This window comes from Arvicanthis niloticus, chromosome 2 (assembly GCF_011762505.2).
Source record: "Arvicanthis niloticus isolate mArvNil1 chromosome 2, mArvNil1.pat.X, whole genome shotgun sequence".
NCBI lineage: Eukaryota > Metazoa > Chordata > Mammalia > Rodentia > Muridae > Arvicanthis > Arvicanthis niloticus.
In genome coordinates, this window is record NC_047659.1 from 98,676,178 (window position 1) to 98,699,435 (window position 23,258).

At 42.0% G+C, this 23,258-nt stretch overlaps 3 protein-coding genes and 1 long non-coding RNA gene across 10 annotated transcripts in view; all 4 read right to left on the minus strand.

Moving 5' to 3' along the window:
- The window catches only part of Nphp1 (nephrocystin 1), a 48,481-nt gene extending 36,697 nt beyond the window's left edge, over positions 1-11,784 (minus strand). For 4 of the 6 annotated variants that reach the window (XM_034496306.2, XM_034496305.2, XM_034496304.2 and 1 more), the window contains exons 1-4: positions 11,631-11,784; positions 7,174-7,247; positions 6,257-6,317; positions 4,364-4,488 (exon numbers count right to left, since the gene is read on the minus strand). In XM_034496306.2, the coding sequence (XP_034352197.1) occupies positions 4,364-4,488; positions 6,257-6,317; positions 7,174-7,247; positions 11,631-11,699 (329 nt within the window). In that variant the 5' untranslated portion in view covers positions 11,700-11,784. Of the gene's footprint in view, positions 1-4,363; positions 4,489-6,256; positions 6,318-7,173; positions 7,248-9,035; positions 9,140-11,630 lie in introns of those variants that run through there. The other 2 variants (XM_076929719.1, XM_034496307.2) reach the window with 2 other exon arrangements.
- A 2,937-nt stretch (positions 11,785-14,721) lies between these two features.
- On the minus strand, positions 14,722-15,260 carry LOC117703731 (uncharacterized). The gene is made up of 2 exons (XR_004606187.2): positions 15,113-15,260; positions 14,722-14,807 (listed from the first exon to the last, which is right to left on the minus strand). It is a non-coding gene; the product is annotated as an uncharacterized LOC117703731 (long non-coding RNA).
- A 27-nt stretch (positions 15,261-15,287) lies between these two features.
- On the minus strand, positions 15,288-15,507 carry Mtln (mitoregulin). Its single transcript, XM_076929721.1, has one exon. The coding sequence runs from the start codon at positions 15,466-15,468 to the stop codon at positions 15,298-15,300; it is 171 nt and encodes a 56-aa protein (XP_076785836.1). The 5' UTR covers positions 15,469-15,507; the 3' UTR covers positions 15,288-15,297.
- Positions 15,508-17,692: 2,185 nt separating this feature from the next.
- The window catches only part of Bub1 (BUB1 mitotic checkpoint serine/threonine kinase), a 31,279-nt gene continuing 25,713 nt past the window's right edge, over positions 17,693-23,258 (minus strand). For both annotated transcript variants that reach the window (XM_076929718.1, XM_034496852.2), the window contains exons 19-25: positions 22,649-22,792; positions 21,868-21,983; positions 21,427-21,588; positions 21,097-21,254; positions 20,792-20,960; positions 19,594-19,700; positions 17,693-18,011 (exon numbers count right to left, since the gene is read on the minus strand). In XM_076929718.1, coding sequence (XP_076785833.1) covers positions 17,816-18,011; positions 19,594-19,700; positions 20,792-20,960; positions 21,097-21,254; positions 21,427-21,588; positions 21,868-21,983; positions 22,649-22,792 — 1,052 coding nt within the window. In that variant the 3' untranslated portion in view covers positions 17,693-17,815. The remainder of the gene's footprint in view (positions 18,012-19,593; positions 19,701-20,791; positions 20,961-21,096; positions 21,255-21,426; positions 21,589-21,867; positions 21,984-22,648; positions 22,793-23,258) is intronic.

Below are 23,258 nucleotides of genomic sequence, written 5' to 3' on the forward strand. Positions count from 1 at the left end.
TCTGCATTTTTTGTGGGTTTGGTTGTTATTGTTGGTATGTTTGCTGTTTAAATGTCTCCAAAATGGGTTACTAGAGTGCTATGAAGTGCTTGTAACTGTGAGAAAGCTGTTTGCCTTACAAAGAGTACAGGGGCTGGGTAAGACTTTTCATGTGTAAATTATGGTTCTGTTGGCTTTGGGTTAATGTTAATGAATCAGCGTGTGTGTGTGCGCGTGTGTGTGTGTGTGTGTGTGTGTGTGTGTGTGTGTGTGTGTGTGTTATATGTCTTTAGACAGAAACACATGCAAACAATATTGTGCATTACCCTGTTGTTGAAAACATTGTGACCAGGGGCTTACAGAATTCTAAACTTGTATTTTCCCTAGGTATAATTGCTTAGTAATCTCTAATTCAGTGTCCATAGCAACTTTATAAAACATAATTACTGCAAATAAGACGACAACTACTGTGATTGAGAATTTTATGTCAACTTGACACAAGCTAGAGTCATCTGGGAGGAGAATATCTTAATTGAGAAAACTGTCTCCGTAAGATTGGGCTGTAGAACAGTCTGTGGGGGCATTTTCTTAATTAGTGATTGATGAGGGAAGACCCAGTTCATTGTGTGTGGGTCACCCCTGGGCTGGTGGTGCTGAGTTCTATAAAAAGGCAGGCTAAGCAAACTAAGGGGAACAAGGCAGTGGGCAGTACCCCTCCATGGCTTCTGCATCAGTTCCTGCCTCTAGGTTCCTACCTGACTAGAGTTTCTGCCATGACTTCCTTGGGTGAACTGTGACTTAGGATATGTAAGACAAATAAAACCTTTCCTCCCCAAGCTGCTTTTGGTTATGGGTTTCATCAAAGCAATAGGACCAACTGTATATCATAAGTAACCCAAATACATATTTTGTTTTATACAATCAAATGTCTTTGAAAGGCATCTAAAATAGAAAAGCTTAGTTTTTCATATTTTCTTTTTGTCTTGCTTTTGCTATTGTTGTTTATTTTTTATTTGTTTGTTTGAGACAGGGGGGTCTCACTCTAGCTTTGGCTGTCCTAGACTCACTCTTTTTTTTTTTTTTTTTGGTTTTTCGAGACAGGGTTTCTCTGTGTAGCTCTGGCTGTCCTGGAACTCACTCTGTAGACCAGGCTAGCCTCGAACTCAGAAATCCGCCTGCCTCTGCCTCCTAAGTGCTGGGATTACCGCCCGGCCTAGACTCACTCTTGTAGACCAGGCTCACAGAGTTTGTCTGCCTTTGCTTCATTCCTGTTGGGGTTAAAGGAGTGGGCCACTGCACGCAGCTCACATTTACTTTTAAACCAGCAGCTCTGCACTCCTTGAAAACTGGATTTCTATATGGGGAAATTTCTTTTCAGTCTGAAAAGGAAAGACAAATTATACAGACAGGATGACAACTTTGCTCAGCTTTTGTCTGTATGAAATTGCCTTTCTCTTTAGTGTCTGGAATTTGCTTCTTCTGTATGCAGAATTCTGGGTTGATGGGTATTTTCAGTCCATTCAAGAGGTTAGAGTTGTCTTTTGACTAGCATTCTTTTACTAATGTGACAACTATATTTCAAACTGTCACCTGTCTATACATGACAGCCCCCTTCCCTGGATGCTTTTAAGATTTTCTGTTTATATTTGGTTGTCAATACTATGTCTGTGTATGTGTGTGTGTGTGTGTGTGTGTGTGCGCGCGCGCGTGCGCACGCGCGCGTATGTATGCGTGTGCATGTATGTGTGTGTGTGTGCATGCGTGTGTATGAACAGTAGACTATTATCATCTCTCCCTCTTCCTCCTCCTCCCCTCCCCTCTCCATCTTTTCCTTATCCTTCTCTTTATTTTCTCTTCCTCTTCCTTTTCTCCTCCTTCCCTTTCTCCTTCTAATGTAGAAGATTAAACTTTTGAACCAGGCCTTCGGGTCACAAATTCCTTCCTCCAGTGTGATGTGTGCTATGAATCCACTCAGTGTTTACATTTTCATCTACTGTATCCCAGACTTTTGCTTTGTCCCTAGATTTCGTTTCCCACTTAACATCCCCATAATCTCACCCATTATGTACATTGTGTCTGTAATGTGCCAGCATATTGAAAATGACTGTTTTACAGATTTGGTTTTATCCTTGCATTTGGTCCATTTGAGTGTTTAGGCATCACTTCCCCTTTTGGTTATCAGGCGTGCTCCTATCTTTCCAGAGCTCTAGACTACATCTGATTTGTGAAGTTCTCATCTGTTACATCACCTTACCCAGCACGTGGCTCAGCTGCAGAAGGCTCATCTGATCACATTCTACACTAGAACTCTATGAACCTTGCCATCTCTTTCCCTTTCTCTATCTTTTCTTCCATGTTGAAATTTCTTTTCTTTTTTTAAAGATTTACTTATTTTTATTTTATGTACATTGGTGTTTTGACTGCATGTATATCTGTGTGAGGGCATCAGATCATCTGGAACTGGAGTCACAGACAGCTGTCATGTGGTGCTGGGAATTGAACCCAAATCCTCTGGGAAAGCAGCCAGTGCTCTTAACCACTGAGCCATTTCTCTAGCCCCTGAATTTTCTTTACTGTATTGTTCACAGCATTCAGAAGTCCTTGCCAGCTGGCCTGTCTGACTCAGACCCTGTGCTGTCTTTCCTGACAGTATACTGCCTGCTTACAGACCTGTGCTGCCTTTCCTGACAGTACACTGCCTGCTTACAGACCTGTGCTGCCTTTCCTGACAGTACACTGCCTACTTACAGACCTGTGCTGCCTTTCCTGACAGTACACTGCCTGCTTACAGACTTGTGCTGCCTTTCCTGACAGTACACTGCCTGCTTATCGTGCTCCTTGATCTCCCTGAAGTTTTGTTTTTGTTTTGGCATGTCTAGTGATTTTTATTAGATACTGTGATGGGCATATTTATACATGGGGTTATATTGTGTTCTTATAGTGTTACACAGCAGTAGCCCAGGCTGTTCTGGAACTCCCTCTGTAGACCAGGCTGGGCCTTAAACTCCGAGGTCCACTTGCCCCTGCCTCTGGAATGCTGTGCACCCCTATTGCCTGGCTCTTGTTAAGTTTCTTTACTCTAGGACTTAAGTCTAAATTTTTCCATCTTTATAATCTGTTAAGCTCTCAGCTTCCTCTTCTCTTCCTTCTCCTCCTCCTCCTCTTCTTTCTTCTCTTCTCTTCAGGGTTTCTCTACATAATCCTGAATACTGGGATGGAATATTTACACACTAGAATATGTAAACCACGCCAGCCTCAAACTCTCAGAGCTGTCTCTGCCTTCTAAGTGTTGAGATTAAAGACATGCACCACCAAACTCAGTGTTCTCAGCTTCTTAGTAAAGGCCTTCTGCACCATCTTCGAAATCATGCCCTAGGGAGCCCAAGCACACACCAGACTTCTATACTTGCCTCTCTTCAAGTCCTTTCACTCTGTCCCAGTGAACTTAGCAACTCTAAAATGTGATCTCTGGCACCTCAGCCCAGTAAGGCTGGTTCCTTGCTTAGAGTCTATTTCACCTCTAGGGAACAGGTGAAAGCCAGGGCTCACTTTGAATATCTCCAGTGTATGAAGGATGTCAGTCCAGCTTTGTGCAATGTCTTCCAAGACCCATACCCCGCATCCTCTTATCTTACAGTTGTTTCTAACGGGAACAGAAACACAACACTGGCTACTCTGTCATTTTTAATTGTAAAAATCAGAAAAGTCCCAGAATGTTTGCATGTATATCCATCCACATTCTACCTAGAGTTCAGAGTAAAAGGATGAAGACCAAGCTGGGCATGGAGGCACACACCCAGAATTCCAGCCCTGAGGCTGCGGAGGGAAGAGGACTCCAGATCCAAGAACAGCCTGAGCTACACAGCAAGACCATGTCTAAACAATAGAACAACATTTGAAGAGTCCCAATAATTGATCTTTCTTTCTCCACAGACTGGATTTACTCATAACTACAGGGGTTTTGCTCTATAATTTGAAAAAAAACTATTATTAATGTTCTTTCTAGCAAAAAACAAAACAAAGCTCATGTTTCTGCTTTCAATATTTCCACATTTATGTTCTTTGAAAGAGGAAATGGCGTAAGTGGACAGCCCAAATCACTTCCTTTGTGATTCACTTCAAAGGCAGCTTGTGTATTTTCTAACTCTGGTTTATTAGCTTTTCAGATCTCTAGTCTATTGACCAGCTGGAGTCTAGTCTGAGAGCGGAGACTCTGATGCCTCTTTATACCTCTCACAGGAGCTAACACATTCTGAAATCCACAACAAATGCCCATGAATTACCTGTACTGTTCTTGACATTCTTGTTCACACTGCAGTATGTCTCTATTCTGAAGCAAGTTTCAAAGGTGCTACCACAGGCCTGAGGGAAGAAGGGAGCTTACTTGAGAGTGTCTTTCCTGCTGATGCCCACAGCAAGCTCCTGCAGCTGACAGGCTAGCTTCTCCAAAAGACTGTGCTCCTCCTCCTTCCTCTGCTCATAGTTCCCCACAGGTGCAGCTTCATCAGCCTATGGGAGAATAGGGACCTGTTTCACTGGAAAATAGACCCCAGATTCTCTAAATGTATTTAGTGTAAAAGGATAATAATATCAGGGCCAGAGAGATGGCTCAGTGACTAAGAGTGCTTACTGCTCCAGTAGAAGACACAGGTTAGATTTTCGGCATGCCTAAGACAGCTCACAGCTGCCTGTAACTCCAGTTCTAAGGAATCTAATGACTTCTTCTGGTCCCTAAGGGCACTGCAGTTATGAGGGGCACATATAGCCAGACAGGCACACATTCATACCCATAAAACATATTTAAAAAACCAAAAGAAGCCAGGTATTATGATGCACACTTTAAATCCCTACACTCAGGAGGCAGAAGCAGGTAGATCATCACTGTGAGTTTGAGGGCACTCTGGTCTATACAGGACAGTCAGAGCTACAGAGTGAGACCCTGTCTTCAACAAACAAACAAAACCAACAAATAAATAACAAAAAACTCCAATAAATATTGTAAGGAAACATTGATTATCAATGTAAAAATACATTTACCTTGGAGAAGAAAGAGTGTATAGTTCATTGACTTGGAATTCAAAGCAAATGAAAAATTTTGGCTTTCCTTGTTTCTTTATTATTCATCACAGATTCTTTATAGTCAGTATGGGATAGGTTTAGGTAGTAGATTAGGCAGCCCAAAAGACAAGGCAGGCTTGTTCCTAAATTCCAGCATTTACTGGTGAGACAGATTTCTCTCCCCCTGAAAGCAACCTTTTGTTGTTCTTGGAAGAGGAACAATTAGGTTTTTACTTCTCCTAAGGAGCTGCCCTGCCTCTGACACAGAAGAGCTGAATGTCACTGGAGAGGTCCAGGCTAGACAGACGCTCAGGTGAAGGATCAAATACTCAGAACAGGAGGCTCCCACTGTAAATGCTCTGTGGGGCTTTAGCCATGGCCACCACGGAGACCCTGGCTCGTGCTTAAAAGTCCCGGGAAGGACTGTCAAGAGCAAATTCCTGTTCACCTCACTTCTGCAAAGTCATTGATAGTAGAGTTACTGTGGAAGCAAGAGACCTCTTCACCAGGTCCCCTCTCCCCACACATTTTAAATCTAAACTGAAACACACAACTAATTCAATGTAAAAGAAAGGGGAAAAGACAAAAAAACTAATTGTTCCCAGGTTTCCTGAATCGGTGGTGCTATGTAAAGCAAAAAGAGTCTTAGTATCTGAAATCCCAGCTGCTCTGCTTTCAAGTAAAGCTCCATAACAGAGCTATGGGACAATGGTGGTGACTGATTCTGCTGTCCACTTGACACACTTGGTGAAGAGAAGCTCCATTGAAGAACTGCCTCCTTAAGATTGGCCTGAGGGCATGCCTGTGGGACATTTTCTTGACTATTAATTCTTTCAGAGGCCCAGTCCTATGTAGGTGGGCCTGTGTATAAGGAAGGCAGCTGGGTGTGAGCCTGAGAGCAGACAGTGAGCATCAACTCTCTGGTCTCTGCTTCAGTTTTTTTCTCTAGGCTCTTGCCTTGAGCTGCCCTGGCTTCCCTCAGTGATGACTGTAATCTGTGAGCTAAATAACTTTCCTCCTTAAAGTTGCTTCTGGTCATGGCATTTTACAGCAACAGAAGCAAATTAGCACGGCAATCCAGAGCTGGCTGTGGCTGGACATGGGCCCTGATGCTGGACATGGCCCCTGATGCACACCCAGGATCTTAGCAGCTGAAATTCATTCCCACTTAAAGTATTTGTGTAAAAGGAAGGAGATTTTGGTGATTTGTCATACTTACTTTGTTTAATTTTTGAAGAGCGTTTTTATTTTCATCTACTGCCTGTTTTAACTGGATACATCTAAATTTTAAAAAGATAAAGTATAGGTCAGTTCTCTATTGTCAGAACTAGGCAATATTTTTTACTAAATCATCCAGTTTCTTGAGTGGTGAGGCTAATTGTTTACCTAGAGAACAGTGGTCACATAAAGACAGCTGAAGGAAGGTGTGACTATTGTGAGCAGGGACAAATGACTTTTAGAGATTTGTGACCAAGTCATCAAATCTGGGCTCCTCAGGCCAAGATGCTAGGGTGACTCTGTGTCAGCCACGGAGGTTGACCCTGAGCAGTTTTTACAGTGATTGTCATGAAGACAGCAAGTCCACAACTGTCAGGTGCAGTGTGCTTTCTTCTAGATCTGTGCTCATCTACATGCAACTTCTAGCCTCATTACCGCAGACTACAGCTAAGCACCGGCTCTCCTTTCAAAGATCTCAGATTTCAGCAGCTTCCCTAAAACATTTGTGTCATTCGATTTTCTCATCCATATCAGCAAGCATCTCACAGTGTTACTGTGAAGATGAAGACAAAGTTTGCAGAGTGCCAAGCACAAGGCTTAGCACAGAGAACAAACTGTGAGTAGGCTTCCCTCCCCCAACAGGACTCTGCTCTTATTCTCCTTCCGATCACACTGGGTAGAAAGCGGGGTTTTAATACATCGTGGAAACATTTACTCACTGTTTCTTCACATTATTCTCCATTATTATCTCATTCTGGGGAAAAGGAAAAGAGTAAGAGAGAGATCCAGAGGGCGAGAGCAAGAGAGCAAGCAAACAAGAGAGATGGGAGTGGGAGACTTGCTGTTAAATGTTTAAATAGTATCCACTGAACTAGCACCGGGCATGCAGGAGGACAGCACATGAGCAGCACACTTTACCTTTGGTAAATCTCTCTCCTTTTACTTGGTTCCAGAGCACCTGTTAGTTGGCTTTCAGTAACCAAACTATCAACCTACAACAGATGGAGATAGTTTAAAACATTGTGTAAATTGCTGTTTTGTCTTGGGAAACAGAACTTCACTAATTTTCCCACAATATATAATGAACAGTGTTGAACATGGGCAATAAAGTGGAAATTTATAGCAAATACCACTACCTGGATCCTACCATTAACATTCTGTAATGCCTGTTTGATTTATCTATCCATTTTTTTCCATGAAAAGCATCAATACACTTTCCTCAAATAATACACCATTGGCCTCATTAGCTTGAGTTCTCTGTTAAGGTCACACACAGGTGGAGCTGCACAACCCTGAGACACACATTTGTTATACTTTAACACACAAACACTCTTCATAACCCCAAACCTTATCAAGATGGAGGAAATTGCCCTCAAAAGTGACTTTACTCCTAATAAATCCTCACTCCATTCTTCCTGAGATAAAACCAGCTCAGTTTTTTCACTACAAGTGAGTTTTTCCCACTCACGGGAGCTGAAGGAGTTGGCTAGCATGACTCTGTAAGCCTTCTGTGACCAATGCTTTTGGGGGATTTCATACTGTATGACTTGGTTTTTTATTCACTACGGATGGGCCAGGACTTTCCTTTGGTGTTCTACAAGCAGCCTCCCTTACCTCTGTTAAGTCCCACAGAGGCATGCATTCTATAGAGTGTGTGAAAAAGGCAGTGTGGGGGAGGGGAGAGGTCAAATGGTACCAGCATCCTCTTTATTCTTGCAGTTTGGTGCTCACCAAATTGTATTAAAAGTCACCCCCAGGACAGAGGCAGCCATCAAAGTGAAAGGTGAGTCCTTGGTCCACAGACACCAACATGAAAATCTATTCCAGTGCCTCCTTCAGGTATGAGAACTGGCAAAACTAGCTAACATTATCACCATGTCCTTTCCAGATGTGGTATTAAAGGGCTCCTCCCTCACCCCTCACCCCTCACCGAGGATACTTTCTTTACAATGGACAGACCATTACAGTAAATCACAACAGATCAAAGTGGCAGAGTTGTGGAGTCCAGTCCCACTGATACAACTACAACAAAACTGCACCTAAGACTCAGGAATCACTGTGGAAGAGGAGATGGAAAGATTGTAAGAGCCAAAGGACCAGGAAGTTTGCTGTGGGACTGTGTCTCCTAGAAATGTCGGAGAAGCTACACTGATAAAATCTTGCCAATACCGATACCCAAACAAGACTTGGAAACCAGGAGTTACCAATAGACATGCTAATGTGAAAGAGGTAGAGCTTAGAAACCTTGGTCCTAGAAAGAGAAATCCGGGCAGCTAAGGAATGCTGAGAGCAGAAGAAATAGCCCACCCCAGGGAAGAGCACACCAAATGGTTATCCAACACCAAATGGTCAGCCTTAAAAACATATGCATGCAAGTAATGTCATACAGACGGAGCAGGCTGTATTTATATATTTAGGAACACACACACACACACACAACACAACGTGGGGATGGAGGATGGAGTGGCAGTAGTACACGGGAGATTATAATTATATTATAATCTAAAAGATACAAATAGGGCTGGAGAGATGGCTCAGCAGTTAAGCACACTGACTGCTCTTTCAGAGGTCCTGAGTTCAATTCCCAGCAACCACATGGTGGCTCACAGCCATCTGTAATGGGGATCCGATGCCCTCTTCTGGTGCATCTGAAGACATCGACAGTGTACCCACATACACGAAATAAATACATCTTTTAAAAGATAAAAATACAAAAGAGAGCTCCTGAGCCAATCTGTCTCCAGATCAAATAATCCTGAAAACAATAACAGATAAGTTACCCTGATGAAAGGCTGCACTCCCCAGCTTCCCCTATGGCCTACAGAAGTCATCTGCGCCTCTGTAAGGGGTCCAGGCCATCATCTTCTGTAGACATGTTGGTCATCTGCACTTAGGGGTGACAAAGATGGCCCTTAGTTGTGACTAACCAATGTCCCACCTAAGATCAGACCAAGCCTCTTTCTGCCTTCCATTCTCCACAGCTACTTTATATAATCAATACAATGATGCAGAAATCTGGGTTGGGAGTCTGAGTCTGCTAGCAGCTCAGGCCCACTCACAGACAAACCTCCCTGGTTCTCATATGCTCCCTGGCTCCAGGTTGAGAGGGAACAAGCAGGGCCATCCTTTTCTTTTCTTCCCTTCTCTTCTCTTTTCTCTTCTCCTCTCCTCTCCTCTCCCTCTCTCCTCCTCCTCCTCCTTTCTCTCTCCCCCCCCCCCACTGTTCTGTCTCACCCTGATACAGTCTGACCTAGGTAGGAGGCCATGCTGCATTAGATCAGAACATGCATGCAACATAGCAAAATCTTGGGCCAAGGTAATCCCCTGGACCTAATTCAGAGGCACCTAGGTCTGGGAACTCACTGGAGCTTTCTTCTGTCTGTCTTGAGACCTGCTTAGTCAACTTTCTATGGCTGAGAGAACTACTAGATAAGCCAAAAGCTCTGAGAACCTTCCACTGGCCCTGTGGATTGTCAACACTGGCACTGTAACAGCTAGAGACATTCTTACTTTGAAGGTGTGCTCGGTCATTTTGAGGATTTTCTAAGTGACTGGATATTGACCTGTTTCTGCTTTTGTTCCGTATCTACTCCAAATTTTCTTTAGAATTGAAACTGGTTACCGTGACTCTCCTTTGCCTTTCAGTGCAAATCTGTCCTCAAAATACACTGGACAAATGGCCACTGCAGGCCCAAATTCAGAACTTTTGACTGTTAATATTTCAACTGATTTAAACAATTTTTATTTTATGGACTGGCAGTGTGGTTCAAGACCTCTTCTTCCCATAAATCTCACAGCTCACTTAAATATTTTTCAAGGCTGTGGCTTAAAACGATGTCCAGGGCCAAAATGCCCACTGTTTCTGCTGAGCCTCCAAGTTCACTTCTTCAGGAACTATTCCTGAGGTAACAAAGAATCCTTTTGCCTTACACTCTGCTCCCCCACCCCCCCCACTTGTGTGTCTGCCTGTCTAAGCCTGGAAAATCTTGTTTGTATCTTTAATAGCTAAGAGGTTGTCTTAGTCAGAGTTTCTATTCCTGCACAAAACATCATGACCAAGAAGCAAGTTGGGGAGGAAAAGGTTTATTCAATTTACACTTCCACATTGCTGTTCATCACCAAGGGAAGTCAGGACAGGAACTCACACAGAGTAGGAACCTGGAGGCAAGAGCTGATGCAGACGCCATGGAGGGGGTGCTGCTTACTGGATTGCTTCCCCTGGTTTGCTCAGCTTGCTTTCTTATAGAACCCAGGAGCACCAGCTCAGGGATGGCATCGCCCACAATGCACCCTCCTACTTTTGATCACTAACTGAGAAAATGCCTTACAGCTGGATCTCATGGAGGCATTTCTACAAGGGAGGCTCCCTTTCTCTGTGATAACTCCAGCTTGTGGCAAGCTGACACACAAAACTAGCCAGTACAGAGGTAAAAGGACCCCAAATGTCTGTGCTCTCTGCAGCCACACACAAACTGTTTATGGATATGGACATCACTGGGTCCATCTTACAGAGACTCGAATATGGATACTATTGAATTTTGTTCATGCTGTTCTACTCAACTGAACAGTGTGGCTCATGTCATCGATATCGATGAACACTTGTTTAAAGTCTACAGTGGGAGTACCCCCAAAGCTGCTCTCCAGCTCCTGCAGTCCATGCCAGTCTCTCTGGAGGATATGCTTTGTTCTGCTATATAAACTTCTTTTTAAGTTTTGTATTTTGCCACTAAGTCTTTTTCCTCAAGACAAGAACTGAAGAGCCCTATATAACAATAATACATTTATAGAGTAGCTTATCCAACCCCCCCATACTGATTATTCATTCATATCCAGTTTCTTTTCTTATAAGCATCTCTGCCCAAATTTAAAATTATTACAAGTGGTAGATTCCTGGAAATGTAATCAACCAGCCTAGGAGGATCAATGTTTATTCTATGTTGTCAAACTGCTGTCCAGAAATGCTGTAGATCATACATCGCCGGTTTCATCACATCTTCCATGCACTGAGTGTTGTGACTTACAATCTTTGTGATCTTACCTCTTCTGTTTGCTCACCTTTGAAATTAACTTTTCTTAAATTACTAATCTTCTGTCCTCGGTTAGTTTATTAAGACTATACGTTGACACCAGTTACACGTTGAGAAAGAGATGAATTTCAAAGGAGAGGGGCGCAGGGCTGGGGTGGATCTGACTAGTTTAGACTTGGGCGGGAGGGATGAGAGGTGTTGAGGGTTGGTGAGTCGTTAGAGTTCTTAGTTCACCCGCAAGGCTTTCTGGAGGTTTTATCTATGGCGGGGGCCCGGGTTAGAACCCCGTCGCCGGGCGCTTGGTTCCTGGTGAGGGGCTGGGGTGTGGGGCCATGTCCCCCGACCTACCTGCTGCTTCAGCTCCTGCCCGCGGCGCCTGAGCGCCTGCAGCGGGTCCCGCGGCCGCCGGGCGAGCATCGGCCTAGCCGCCGCCGGCGGGACCGCGCAGGTTGCCAGGGAAACCAAAGCGACGGCTCAGCAGGATGACGCTATCAGCAGGCGCCACTACCCCGCGCCAAGGATTGCGCCAAACGGTCGGTATAGGCTTTGAAAAAAAAAAAAAAAAAAAGTAAAAAAAAAAAAAAAAAAAAAAAAAAAAAGTCCTTTCCTCTGGATTCCCAGGGATAGTAGAGGTCCCCGAGAATCCCCGACTGCGCACGTCTCGTAACTATCGCGACCTCACACCATGCGGTGCTCTGTTCAGCTTTCCGAAGCCGGGTCTGCCTAACTAATCTTCAAAATAGTTCTAGCTTGGAAAACCTTCTTAGCTACGAGTGCTTTCCCGTAGCATTTGTGGATTCGGTTTCGCTGCACTTTGATCCTGAAGGTGGTTTTAGTGTTTGCCTCATCGTGTAGCCCTGAATTCACAGAAATCCGCGGGCCTCTCGAATAATGGTAGTAAACGTATGTGCCATCACACTTGGCCCAGAGACAGTTTTAAAATCTTGCCATTTGGGGTATTGCTGAAGTGTCTCACGAAAATTTTCATGTGGTTCATCCTGAGTTCTATGGGGCTACTGATTCTGCCTGTGGAGCAAGCCTGTGGGCAAATAGATTTCCCAAGAGTCCCGGTTCTTTTGTTCACTCTTAGGAAGGTAGTATTTCCGTTGAGACAACCCTCGAAATCCAATTCCCAAACTCGACAGCAAACTTGGATTTAAGAATGATCATGGTCGCTGGTCAGTGATGGCGCACGCCTTTAATCCCAGCACTTGAGAGGCAGACGCAGGTGGATTTCTGAGTTCGAGGCCAGCCTGGTCTACAGAGTGAGTTCCAGTACTGCCAGGGCTACACAGAAAACCCTGCCTAAAAAAATGATCATGGTCCAGGCTCATCATTGGATAGAGCCAGTACCTTATTGCCAAGGCATCTATTATTGTGACTCCTGGCTCCCAATTTATGGATGAAGTACCATGTCCATGGAAGACTTCTGGTGTGGGAGAGGAGGATATCTGGTTTCGGATCCTGAATAAGGATCTGAGGTATTTTACATATCAAAGCAGACCAGGTCTGCAGATTCTCCCAGGATCCCTCAGCCCTTATCTGACATACCCTGCCCCTAACCTAGAACTTTCCAGTTCAGGTGCAGGGCTGCCCTTTCCCCTGAGGGTCTGTCTTCTCTAGGCAATTCAGACGATTGGTCTCTCTCCTGCTCCCTCCCTATCTTCTTTGCTTGAGCCCTTTCTCTTTCCCTTCCCCCTCTCCCACTTGTGTCGTCCCAGGATGGTATCCCTGGCCTTGGTCCTTAAACTCGCTAATCTGGCTTGAATTTGCTCATTTCACCGTTGGAGATATAACTTAACAGAGGGAACTTCATATATTTAAGTATAAAAGCAGAAGGAAGAGAAATGTGGGAATGGTCCACTACAAAGCTAGGGACACACAGGACATACAAACAGGTGGTAGTAGAGAGCAAGATTAGCACGGCATAGACCAACCTGTTTAGAGAGGGATGCCCAGAAGTGACTTAGAAAAGGATGAACATATCCAGATGTTGCACTTAAGCAATAAGAAAAGAGGGCTGGTTGACATGGTTCCGTGGTTATGATTACTGACTGCTCTTGCTCAGGACGCAGGTCCAGTTCCCAGCATCCATGCGGCAGCTTGTCACTGCCTTATAACTCCAGTTCCAGGGGATCTGACACCTTTCTCTGTCCTCTGCAGGTACCAGGCACCCATGTGGTACACAAGACATGCATGCAGGCAACACTCATACTCATAAAATAAAAAACAAATCATAAAACCAACTAACCAACCAACCCAAACAAACAAACCAAAACAGCGCAAATACCTAGTCTTTCAGGAACAGGTCCAGAGGTGGACCTAGTCCAGTCGCAAGTCAATTTAACCCTAAATTTTCAGTTTAAGACAAAATGTACTTCAAGAAACCTACCCCAACTAGGCTACAATAAATGATGTTGACTACAAAGCTTAGCCTACTCTGGGGCTGGAGATGAAACACCTAGGAAAATGCTTATTGCATATGCATGAAGCTTTGGCTTCAAACACCCAACATCCATGTAAAAACCTGGGGTGGGACAAGGCAATCACACTAGTGTGGAAGAGTTTGGATTCCCAGAACCCACAGTGGAAGTGGCAGTCCCTAGGACAAACTTGGGGTCTACACCTACATATACAGTCACATGTGCACTCATACACATGTGGACATACACTCAGCACACACACTACATATACACAAGGAAAAAAACGGTGGAGAACAGTCTAGGAAGGCACCTGGGCCTGAGCTCTGGTCCCCACACAACTGCCCACCACTACCACCCACAGGCAGGTAAAAACCCTATTCTACCTCAAAGACCTTCAGCTAGTTCTCAGTAAGGGATGCTGACTAGAGCTTCAGCCAACTAGAGCCTAGACAGGATGATACTCTAAAAGCCAGCATTTCAGCCCTTGCTGGATTCATAGAATAAGAATAAAGTCAGAAATAAGGCTCAATAATAAGGCTAAATAATCCTAGGAAAATGGGCCATGGTGTTTTCCTGAAGAACAAACTGATTTTCTTAAAAATGAGGACAATGCTCAGAAATGCATCTTATAAACAAACAACCAGGATCTTGGTCACTTGATATGACTGGCTTTATCTTTAAGCTTACTCAACAGTTTTTCTTTCACGTGTATATTCCATTATATCACTTTTTTTTTGTTTTTTTGTTTTTTTTTTTTACTTTCTATAGTCTTCAAAGTGCAAATATCTTGCATTTGTAATGCTTAATTCAGGCATTTGACACAGCTCCTAGTTTTTCTGAATATGTCTAGAAAAATGACTCATAGTGGTCCCTTGACCAGATCTGTCTCCAGGCTGTACCAAGGATGTGACATTCCATCAGAAAGTCTCTGATTACAGGCTCCAGATTTCTTACTGCAGCAAACTGAATGGTAGGCCAAACATTGCTTTCCTTTGTGAGGAGGAAAAAGATTCAAAGACGTTTAATTTTTTTATTTTAAAAATAGCTTCATAAAGTGCAAGAAATGATTTCTTTCCAGTGCTTTATATCCATCTTCGACAAGCTGTTAAAAAACAGAAAGAAAAAAAAAATCAGCAACATACTATCTTTAACTTCAAATTTCTGCACTGTGATGGTAAACCATGAACTAAGAAAAGAAAACTATAGCACTGAAGAATAACTATGATGAAATGCAAAGTTCCTGACATTTACACTAAAAAGCCACTGTGGACCTATAAAAATGAATGTGGGGGCTGGGGCGTGAAATATCTCCCTCCCCCATTTCGAAGTTAAATGTTAAGGTGCAACTGCATCGCACGTGATAAAACACTCCCATTAAATACCCTCAGCAAACTGAGCTGTTAATACCTGAGAGTAATTTGTTAGAGAAGACAAAACTATTTTCTTTCTGAGATCTGGAAGCAAGCCACGTTCTTGCAAGTCGAGCAAAGACGACCCCGGACTCCCGGGCAAGTGATCGCGCCGCTTCCACGATCTGGGCTGCGTTGGGCTTGGGGAGTGAGAACCCGGCGGGCTCGGGCCGCAGCGCGTGCTCAGGCCAGGTCCAGCTTTTTCTGAGTCGTCGCCAGCTTATCCTGCAACCTCCGCTTCCTCCAGTCCAGGTAACGCCTCCGCAGGCGATTCGCTTGCCAGCCCAGGACCACCCCAGAGGCGAAAGCCACCAGCACGGACACGTGCAGCGTCCTCTCAGACACGTCCGCCATTGCAATCACTCAGCACTTAGTAGAGTGAACTACGGGATGGCGCGAGGATCAAATGCCACAGTGCACGCTTGAGGCCTACACTGAGTCTGCGCAAAGAAAGGACGCAGTGTTCCCTGGCTTAGGTTAGGAGGCTGTGATGTGAGATGGTCTTGGTTTCTGAATAGGCTCCGCATTTCTACATTTCTTGTTTGATTCACTTTCGTCATACCTGAAGTGGCGTCATCTACTACGGTTCGTTTTTCTTTTAAAAAGATTTATTTATTTATATGAGTACATTGTAGCTATCTTCAGACACATGAGGCCATCGGATCCCACTACAGATGGTTGTGAGCCATCATGTGGTTGCTGGGAATTGAACTCAGGACCTCTGGAAGCGCAGTCAGAGCTCCTAACTGCGGGGCCATCTTTCCAGCCCCCATTTTTATCTGAGTTTTCTGGCAACTCGATTTTAAAATAGGCAAATAGAGAAAAAAAATAATAACACTTAAAATGAACAAATTTAGATGAAATTGCCTTTAATAATACATTTCTTCTTATCCCAGTATACAGGGTGTTTTTTATTTCAATATATAATCATCTTCCAAGTTACTAGTGTCAATGCAATAACCACAGCTCTCATCTGCCAGTCAATAAATGGAATAAAGTGAAGGTTGTCAGACCAATGACCTTTAAGTACTTAAAAGAGAGCATTCAATATACTTAGCCATCGGAGAAATTCCAATCCAAACTACTTTTTTCCTCATCCTTATCAGAACACCTATCACTAATAAGAGACAAAAATATCAGTGAGTAAAGAGGAGTTCTTTGTTTATTGTTGGTTGAAATGTATCCTAGTATGGCCATTGTGCGGGGGGGCGGGGAGGGGGAGAGAGAGAGAAGAAGGAGGAGGAGGAGGAGGGGGGGAAGAAAACCTACCCCTGGGCACACATAGGATTCTATCTTCTACAAGAGAAACCTGCATGTCAATTGTTCCTCTATTCACAATAGCAAGGAAATGGAATCAGCCCACAAGTTTATCAATCAACTGATGGATGTATGACAATGTGGTATCACACAATTCTATTCAGATGTACACCATGAAATTTGTATGAAAATAGATGGAGTTTGAAAGTATAAGTAACTCAGTCAGAAAGACAAAAAAAGTTTCTCTCATATGCAGACCCTAACATGTTTATATCATATAAAGGGGTTGACACTAAATGTGGATTATGAATTAGAGACCTTAAGGGAAAAAGATGTTGAGAAAGGAGAAAGGGGCATGGACAGATGAGACATGAAAGTGGAAAGTAAGCTACAGGGTATGAAAGAGAACTAAGGTGGGGGGGGGGAGTCAACAAAAACATTTTTTTTTTTCAAAAATGCCAACAGGAAATCTAATCCTATATATGCTAGTTAAACATAATTTTTAACTTTTTGGCTTTTAGAAAGGCGACTTCTAGCAGGGCATGATGGTGTACCCCTGTAATCCCAGCACTCGGGAGGCAGAGGCAGGCAGTTTTCTGTAGCAGGAAATACTTAAAAAGCAATCGGTGCTACTGAAGGCAAGACACCAGCTGCTGGCCTGTTGTCATCCAGGGAGACTCTCTGCTCACATCCCAGCCATCTGCCCCCTTGGTTGGCTGTCACAAATCATCTTAACCAGTAAATTAAAAACTCTAGAGACTTGTAATTTATCAGATTTATATTAGTAAATTCTCAACCCTCAAAACACCTGCACAATGAACTCAAAACTCAATTGCTATAAACACAAGCTACACACCTAGATGGGGCAAACGCACCCTACTTATTTAATCATCTATCTTGGGAAATCCCCAATACATATGGCTCCTAGGACTGTGTGGTTCTGGCTCCTCTTCCTCTTCTATAAGTTCCATCTTGTCTCCTCTCCATCCTCTTCTGTCTCTGTCTTTCTGTACCTGTCTCTAAAATTCTCAGCCCGCCTTCCTTTTCCACTGCCCAATTACAGGGTCTCGTCTTATCTTGTGTCTGCCTTCACCTGCGTGCAAACAGCAATTTACAGTTCTCTATGAGTTCAAGTCCAGGATAGCTAGGCTCTGGTTATATTGAGAAATTCTGTCTTGGGGGCAGGGGCAGTTGGGTGTCTTCTAGAAAGTATTTAAATTTGAGTCATTCTCATGAAGACTTGTATACCAAGAGCAACCCAACAGATCAGCCTGCTTACATGGGTCTCCTTACTTTGTTAGAATATGTATAACAACTAGGTCACATGGGTGTATCATATGGGCTTTATTTTTTAACATACATAAATATAAGTATGAAAAAATAGGATTCAAAGTGAGAGTTTAAATTTACAAAGTGTGCTTTGGAGAAGGTCCATATTCATATTTTATTTTCTTGACCGCTTATATTCCGAAAGCAGCACAATTAGCCTATTACGCAAGGTCTTAATCTTGTTGGAATACTGTTGTTCAAGTAATTTCTTCATCTTTTGTCTCAGAAAATCCAAAGATGGAAGATTATGACAACCTGGTATATTCAACATGATGTGAAAGAATTCCTCCCACATATCCAAATGAGGAAGCCTGAAGAGACAAAATATTACAATGGATAAAATGGAACCTTCAATGTTCATAGCAACCAGTTCCTGCATCTACCTTGTACAGGTGTGGACATGTTAAAAGAACAACTCTCATCTACCTGTATCTTAGCGAATCAAGAATCCATCACAAATAGGAGAAATTAAAAATCCAACCACATGTCTAAATATGCCTTGTTCTAAAAATATGATTTAAAATAGCCTTTTGCAATAGTTCTTCTTTTGGCTTCCTGTGTATACCATACTGCCAGAATCTGATAATCTAGTTATTTGGTTTTAATAAGCTCAACTGCATACATATGTGGTAAGACTGGACAGACAGCCTGAACTATAGATAGAGCTCACACTTAATGGTCCTAGTTACTTTTTAAAAAACATTTTTGAAAGAATTTACTTACTTATTTATTTAATGTATATGAGAGCACTGTTGCTCTCTTCAGACATACGAGAATAGGAATAGGGCATCAGTCCCATTATATATGTTTGTGAGCCACCATGTGGTTGCTGGGAGTTGAACTCAGGATTTCTGGAAGAGCAGTCAGTGTTCTTAACCGCTGAGTCATCTCTCCAGACCTGGATCCTAGGTACTTATATAGGTTAAATTAACTGAAGGGGGGAGGGGGGAGCCCTCCAAAATATGGAGAGAAGGCCCACGGAGAAAGTAGAACAAATTAAAATGTCACTCTAGATGGAAACTGAGAAGGAAGCTTTGGGCTATGCCACTGCCAATAGACAGAAGCCTTCTGAACCCTCTCGGCCTTTGATAATGAGCGAGAGAATCAACAAAGTGAAATGAAGTACTTACTGAATTCGATGGTTCTAAACAGAATAAAAATACCTGTTCTAAATTTTCTTTGTGTTTTGAAAGAAACTTGTATATGATGTTTATCAAATTTCTACCAACTTTTTCCCTTTTCTGCTTTGGAAGTGGATGGGGAGAATTAAGGAAATCTGGGTCAATTTTCTCAAGAAGGAATAAACGTAAAATTCCATTAGGCTATACACAAATGGTTTTTTTCTATATACATTTTTATCTCAAAAAAGTTAATGATATGTGGAAATACACATACATAAAATAATTAGCTTCAATTTGGTATCATCAGTGTTATGTTTACAGAGAGCTACTCTGGAAACAATACTGAAATGATAAGCTCCAGACCAATCATTAATTTTCAAGCATTTTATACTAAAGTCACATGTGGTTGGAGCTTAATAGAAGTTAGCGCCTTCTTATAATTAACAAAACAGCTTCACCTGTGTTATTTCCTTTGCTTATAAAATTTGAAAAAGCAGGATCATTATTATTATTCTCATTTATGTACACAAGAAAATAAACAAAACTGCAAGGCTTACGGATACTGCCTTGACTTAAAAATAAACAGTCAAAGACGGGATGCTACCTGCATGCCCAGGAACTCTCAATGTACACTGAATGCTAGATTTGTTCAGTGCCTAATGTTAGGATTGTGCTCTGTCACTACACTGTCCAGGTTCATTTTCTGGCTAGATAACATATACTGTTTTACTGTTATTGTTTTTTCACTGTAGCACTGATTCCAATAACTTACCTTCTAAAAAGACCTTCAGGTTTCCAGACTCCTCCTTCATTTTTTACTTTCATGTAAGTGCCAAAGAGCATACAGTATATTGTTGCAGCAACTCCATAGTAATCAACCTATGAAGAAAGCAGATATATGCATTGTAAACAGTAACTTACCTGTGAGTATATTAAAATATGTCTCTAACTTAGAAGCTAAATAACCACAGTATTTTAGGTTTACAGAATTCCAAAAGCCAATGATTTGCTTCACTGAATGCCTGTCTAAGCTCACTGAGGCTTCTATGAACACAAACACTACTCCCTCTGAGGTAACCCTTTGAGAAGCTCTACCATCATTTAAACGCCTTTCACAGGTCATCTGTTCTATCACTTCCTGCAAATACAAACACAGCTTGGCAGTTCTTCCAATCCTATCCCCTGGGACTCTGGTGGTTTTTGTATAACTGTACACTAGTGTCTCTGTGTGATATGTTCATAATAGAATAGAACGTCCTAGCATGGTCCAAATCTGTAGGATAGCAAACTATCCATTCTCCATGCTGATATCAGCATTTATCTACCTGAAGCCTTACTGTTAGTAACCATCCAGAAATAAAGTCCCCACTTGTGCTCCCTTTATTATGGGTTTCTGGAAATCACGGCTCTGTATCTGAAAACTGGGCAGCTGTTTTATTAACCTAGGCTCAAAACATTACATCTATCCTAATTAGTAGTATCTTCTTTGCTTGCCAGCTAATATTCTACTTTGTTGAAAATTCTGAAACTTTCCCACAGAATGTATTCGTTTTCCTGTTCTGTTGATAGAATCTGAACTAATAAGAAAGACTGTTCAGAAGTAGAATTTCTTCCTCCTCTTTAGCCTTACATTCTACCTTTCCTTCAGTGCCTAAGAGACTAGTTCAAACTACCTGGTGCTTTAAACTCATTTTGCAAGTCTGATAAGTATAATAAATAAAATGTTTTCAAATCTCTTGCTTTTCTGCCAGGTGGTGGTGGCACGTGGCTTTAATCTCAGAATTTGGGAGGCATAGGCAAGGATCTCTTTGAGTTCAGGGCCAGCCTGGTCTACAGAGTAAGTTCCAGGTAGCAAGGGCTACACAGATTAATCTCATCTCAAAACAAAACAAAACAAAAACAAAAAACCAAACCAAACTAAAAAAAAACAAAAACAAAATGAAACAAAACCCCTTGCTTTCCTTCTATACCTGGTAGTTCCATGGCTTGTTACTGAGCATCTCGGGACATTGAAAACCAGATGTTTCACACTTTCCTGTAAATACAGTTCCTTTAGGGAAAAGTTTCATATCTATACTCTGACCCAGGTCAATCAATGCCAAGCCGGTAGCTAAGTCTTCATCATCCTGTTCCAAAAATCTACATTAAATACAAAGACCAGGATCTATGAGCACAAATTAACAAAAGGATACCTAACAAAGGATAACAAAACAATTCCTATAGGGAAGACAAAGTGAAATATGAGGGAAGAATTCTATTAAAGTCTCATACTTACTTGTGTCCTAGTATGAAGTTATCTGGCTTAATGTCTCCATGAATAATTTCGCAGCTGTGGACTTGTTCAACCATGTAAAGCATTCTGATAGCAAAAGTGATGACAAGAGCCTGGGGCATCACTTTTTCAGGGGTATTTTTATAGAGGTTAATGACATTCTAGAAATAAGGCAAATGGCATTCTAAGTTGGTTGCAGAAGATTAATGAAATTTCAAGTCAAGGCCTTTACCCCTGCTCTCTATTCCAACAAAAGTTCCGACTGTGGAAAATACTGTAGGTAAAAACCAGAAATGCCCAGACATGTCATGCTCACAGCATGAAAATACTTACTAGTAAAGTCCCATAGCTGTAGAGCTCCCCCACTAATATGCTGCCGTTCTGGAATAAATGAGCAGAATAAAACTTAATGAACATGTGATGTACTTCTGGCTTTAGTCTTTCCATCAGCTGCATCCCAATGTAGAATTCCCAGGAGTTGGCAGGTCTCTGCACCTGCAAATCAAATCAGGTATGTGATACACATATTCTTATCCATATTCTGTAAAAGAATAGTAAGAAAGCAACTCCCCCCAGTAAGGATATGGACAAAAAACTGAAGATAAGGTAAGCAATGGTCAGGAGTATAAAGCCTGCAGGATAATCTTAGATAATCCTAGGATAGTTGTGTTTAACTGTTGACTAGGGCCTCATGACATCAGTATTTAAAGGGGAGTTAGCACAGGGAGCTAACAACTTTCAAAAATTCACATCTACATTATTCATATCATTTACCTTCAAAATACATTTCTGTTTACTTTTGGTATCTTTCAAATCTCCATGAATAGCTTCAAAGACTTGAGCAAAGGCTCCTTCTCCAAGAAGGTGATTCACATAGACCAGCAAAGAACCTTGGGAAATGATACAAAAAGCTGACAAAAAGCCTAAAAAATGGGTATATCTGGGGGATATAGCCATCAAGAGAGAACTTCCTTAACAAATTCTAAAAGAAAGGTGAAAGCAGCCCAGATGCCTCAGTATACTTAGCTGTATAATAACAAAGTGCATACATATTTGTAATAGTTTAGAATGGTTAGGTCAATTTTGTATTTTACAAGTTTTTGACTTAAGGGTTGTGAGCTGCCCAACATGGGTGCTGGAAACCAAACTGAATTCTCCTGGAAGTGCTCTTAACCTCTGAACATCTCTATCCAGGAGTACATTTTTTTTTTTTTTTTTTTTTTTTTTGGCTTTTCGAGACAGGGTTTCTCTGTATAGCCCTGGCTGTCCTGGAACTCACTCTGTAGATCAGGCTGGCCTCGAACTCAGAAATCCGCCTGCCTCTGCCTCCCAAGTGCTGGGATTAAAGGCGTGCGCCACCACTGCCTGGTGAGTACATGTATTTTTAACTTTGATAAATTATTGCCAAATTAAAGTCCAACAGCAATCACGATTCTAGTATCACTGCTTAACAACATTTCTCAATACAGCAGATATTTACTTTCTTGAAGGTGGAAAGGGTAGGAGAATCTCAGAGTTACTAAATTTCTCACAAATAAGAATTCAAAATTCTTACCCAACTGGAATTCTGTCTTGGTCTTGATGGCTGGAAGTTTACTCTGCCACACAAAAGTATTTGAATAGGAAGTAACCGGCTTAGAAAGCCCAGATAGAAGTTTAAGAATCAATTCATCATCCCATGGGTTCTCAATAGTAAAGTCTTAAACAGGAAAAAATTAAAAAAAAAAAAAAAAAAAAAAAAACAACAAAAAACCCCATAAATTCAGCATTCATATATTTTAACAGTACATGTATTCATTAAATGTTTTCAAACGTTTATCCCATGTAGAGCTTGATTCAATTAAGAAAATAAGCTAAAATCAGTTGTTCTGTCATTTCTGCCACTTGAGGTCTACAAATTTAGGTTGACTATCCAGTTATGACAAAGGGAGTCAACTAGCTCCTTTTTGACTCATCTGGACCTGCAGCATTTGCATCTTTAAAAAGTATAGCTGCATACATGAACATTTAACTGCTTCTAGTATGCTCAGACATATATTCTTTGTTTCCCCTACTAATACACATAAAATACATGAAAAATAATACTGTATATAGGGAAACAATTCCTAAAGGGAAGACAAAGCCTCCTCTCCAATTTAGTGTTATAAAACACCCAGTGGTGGTTT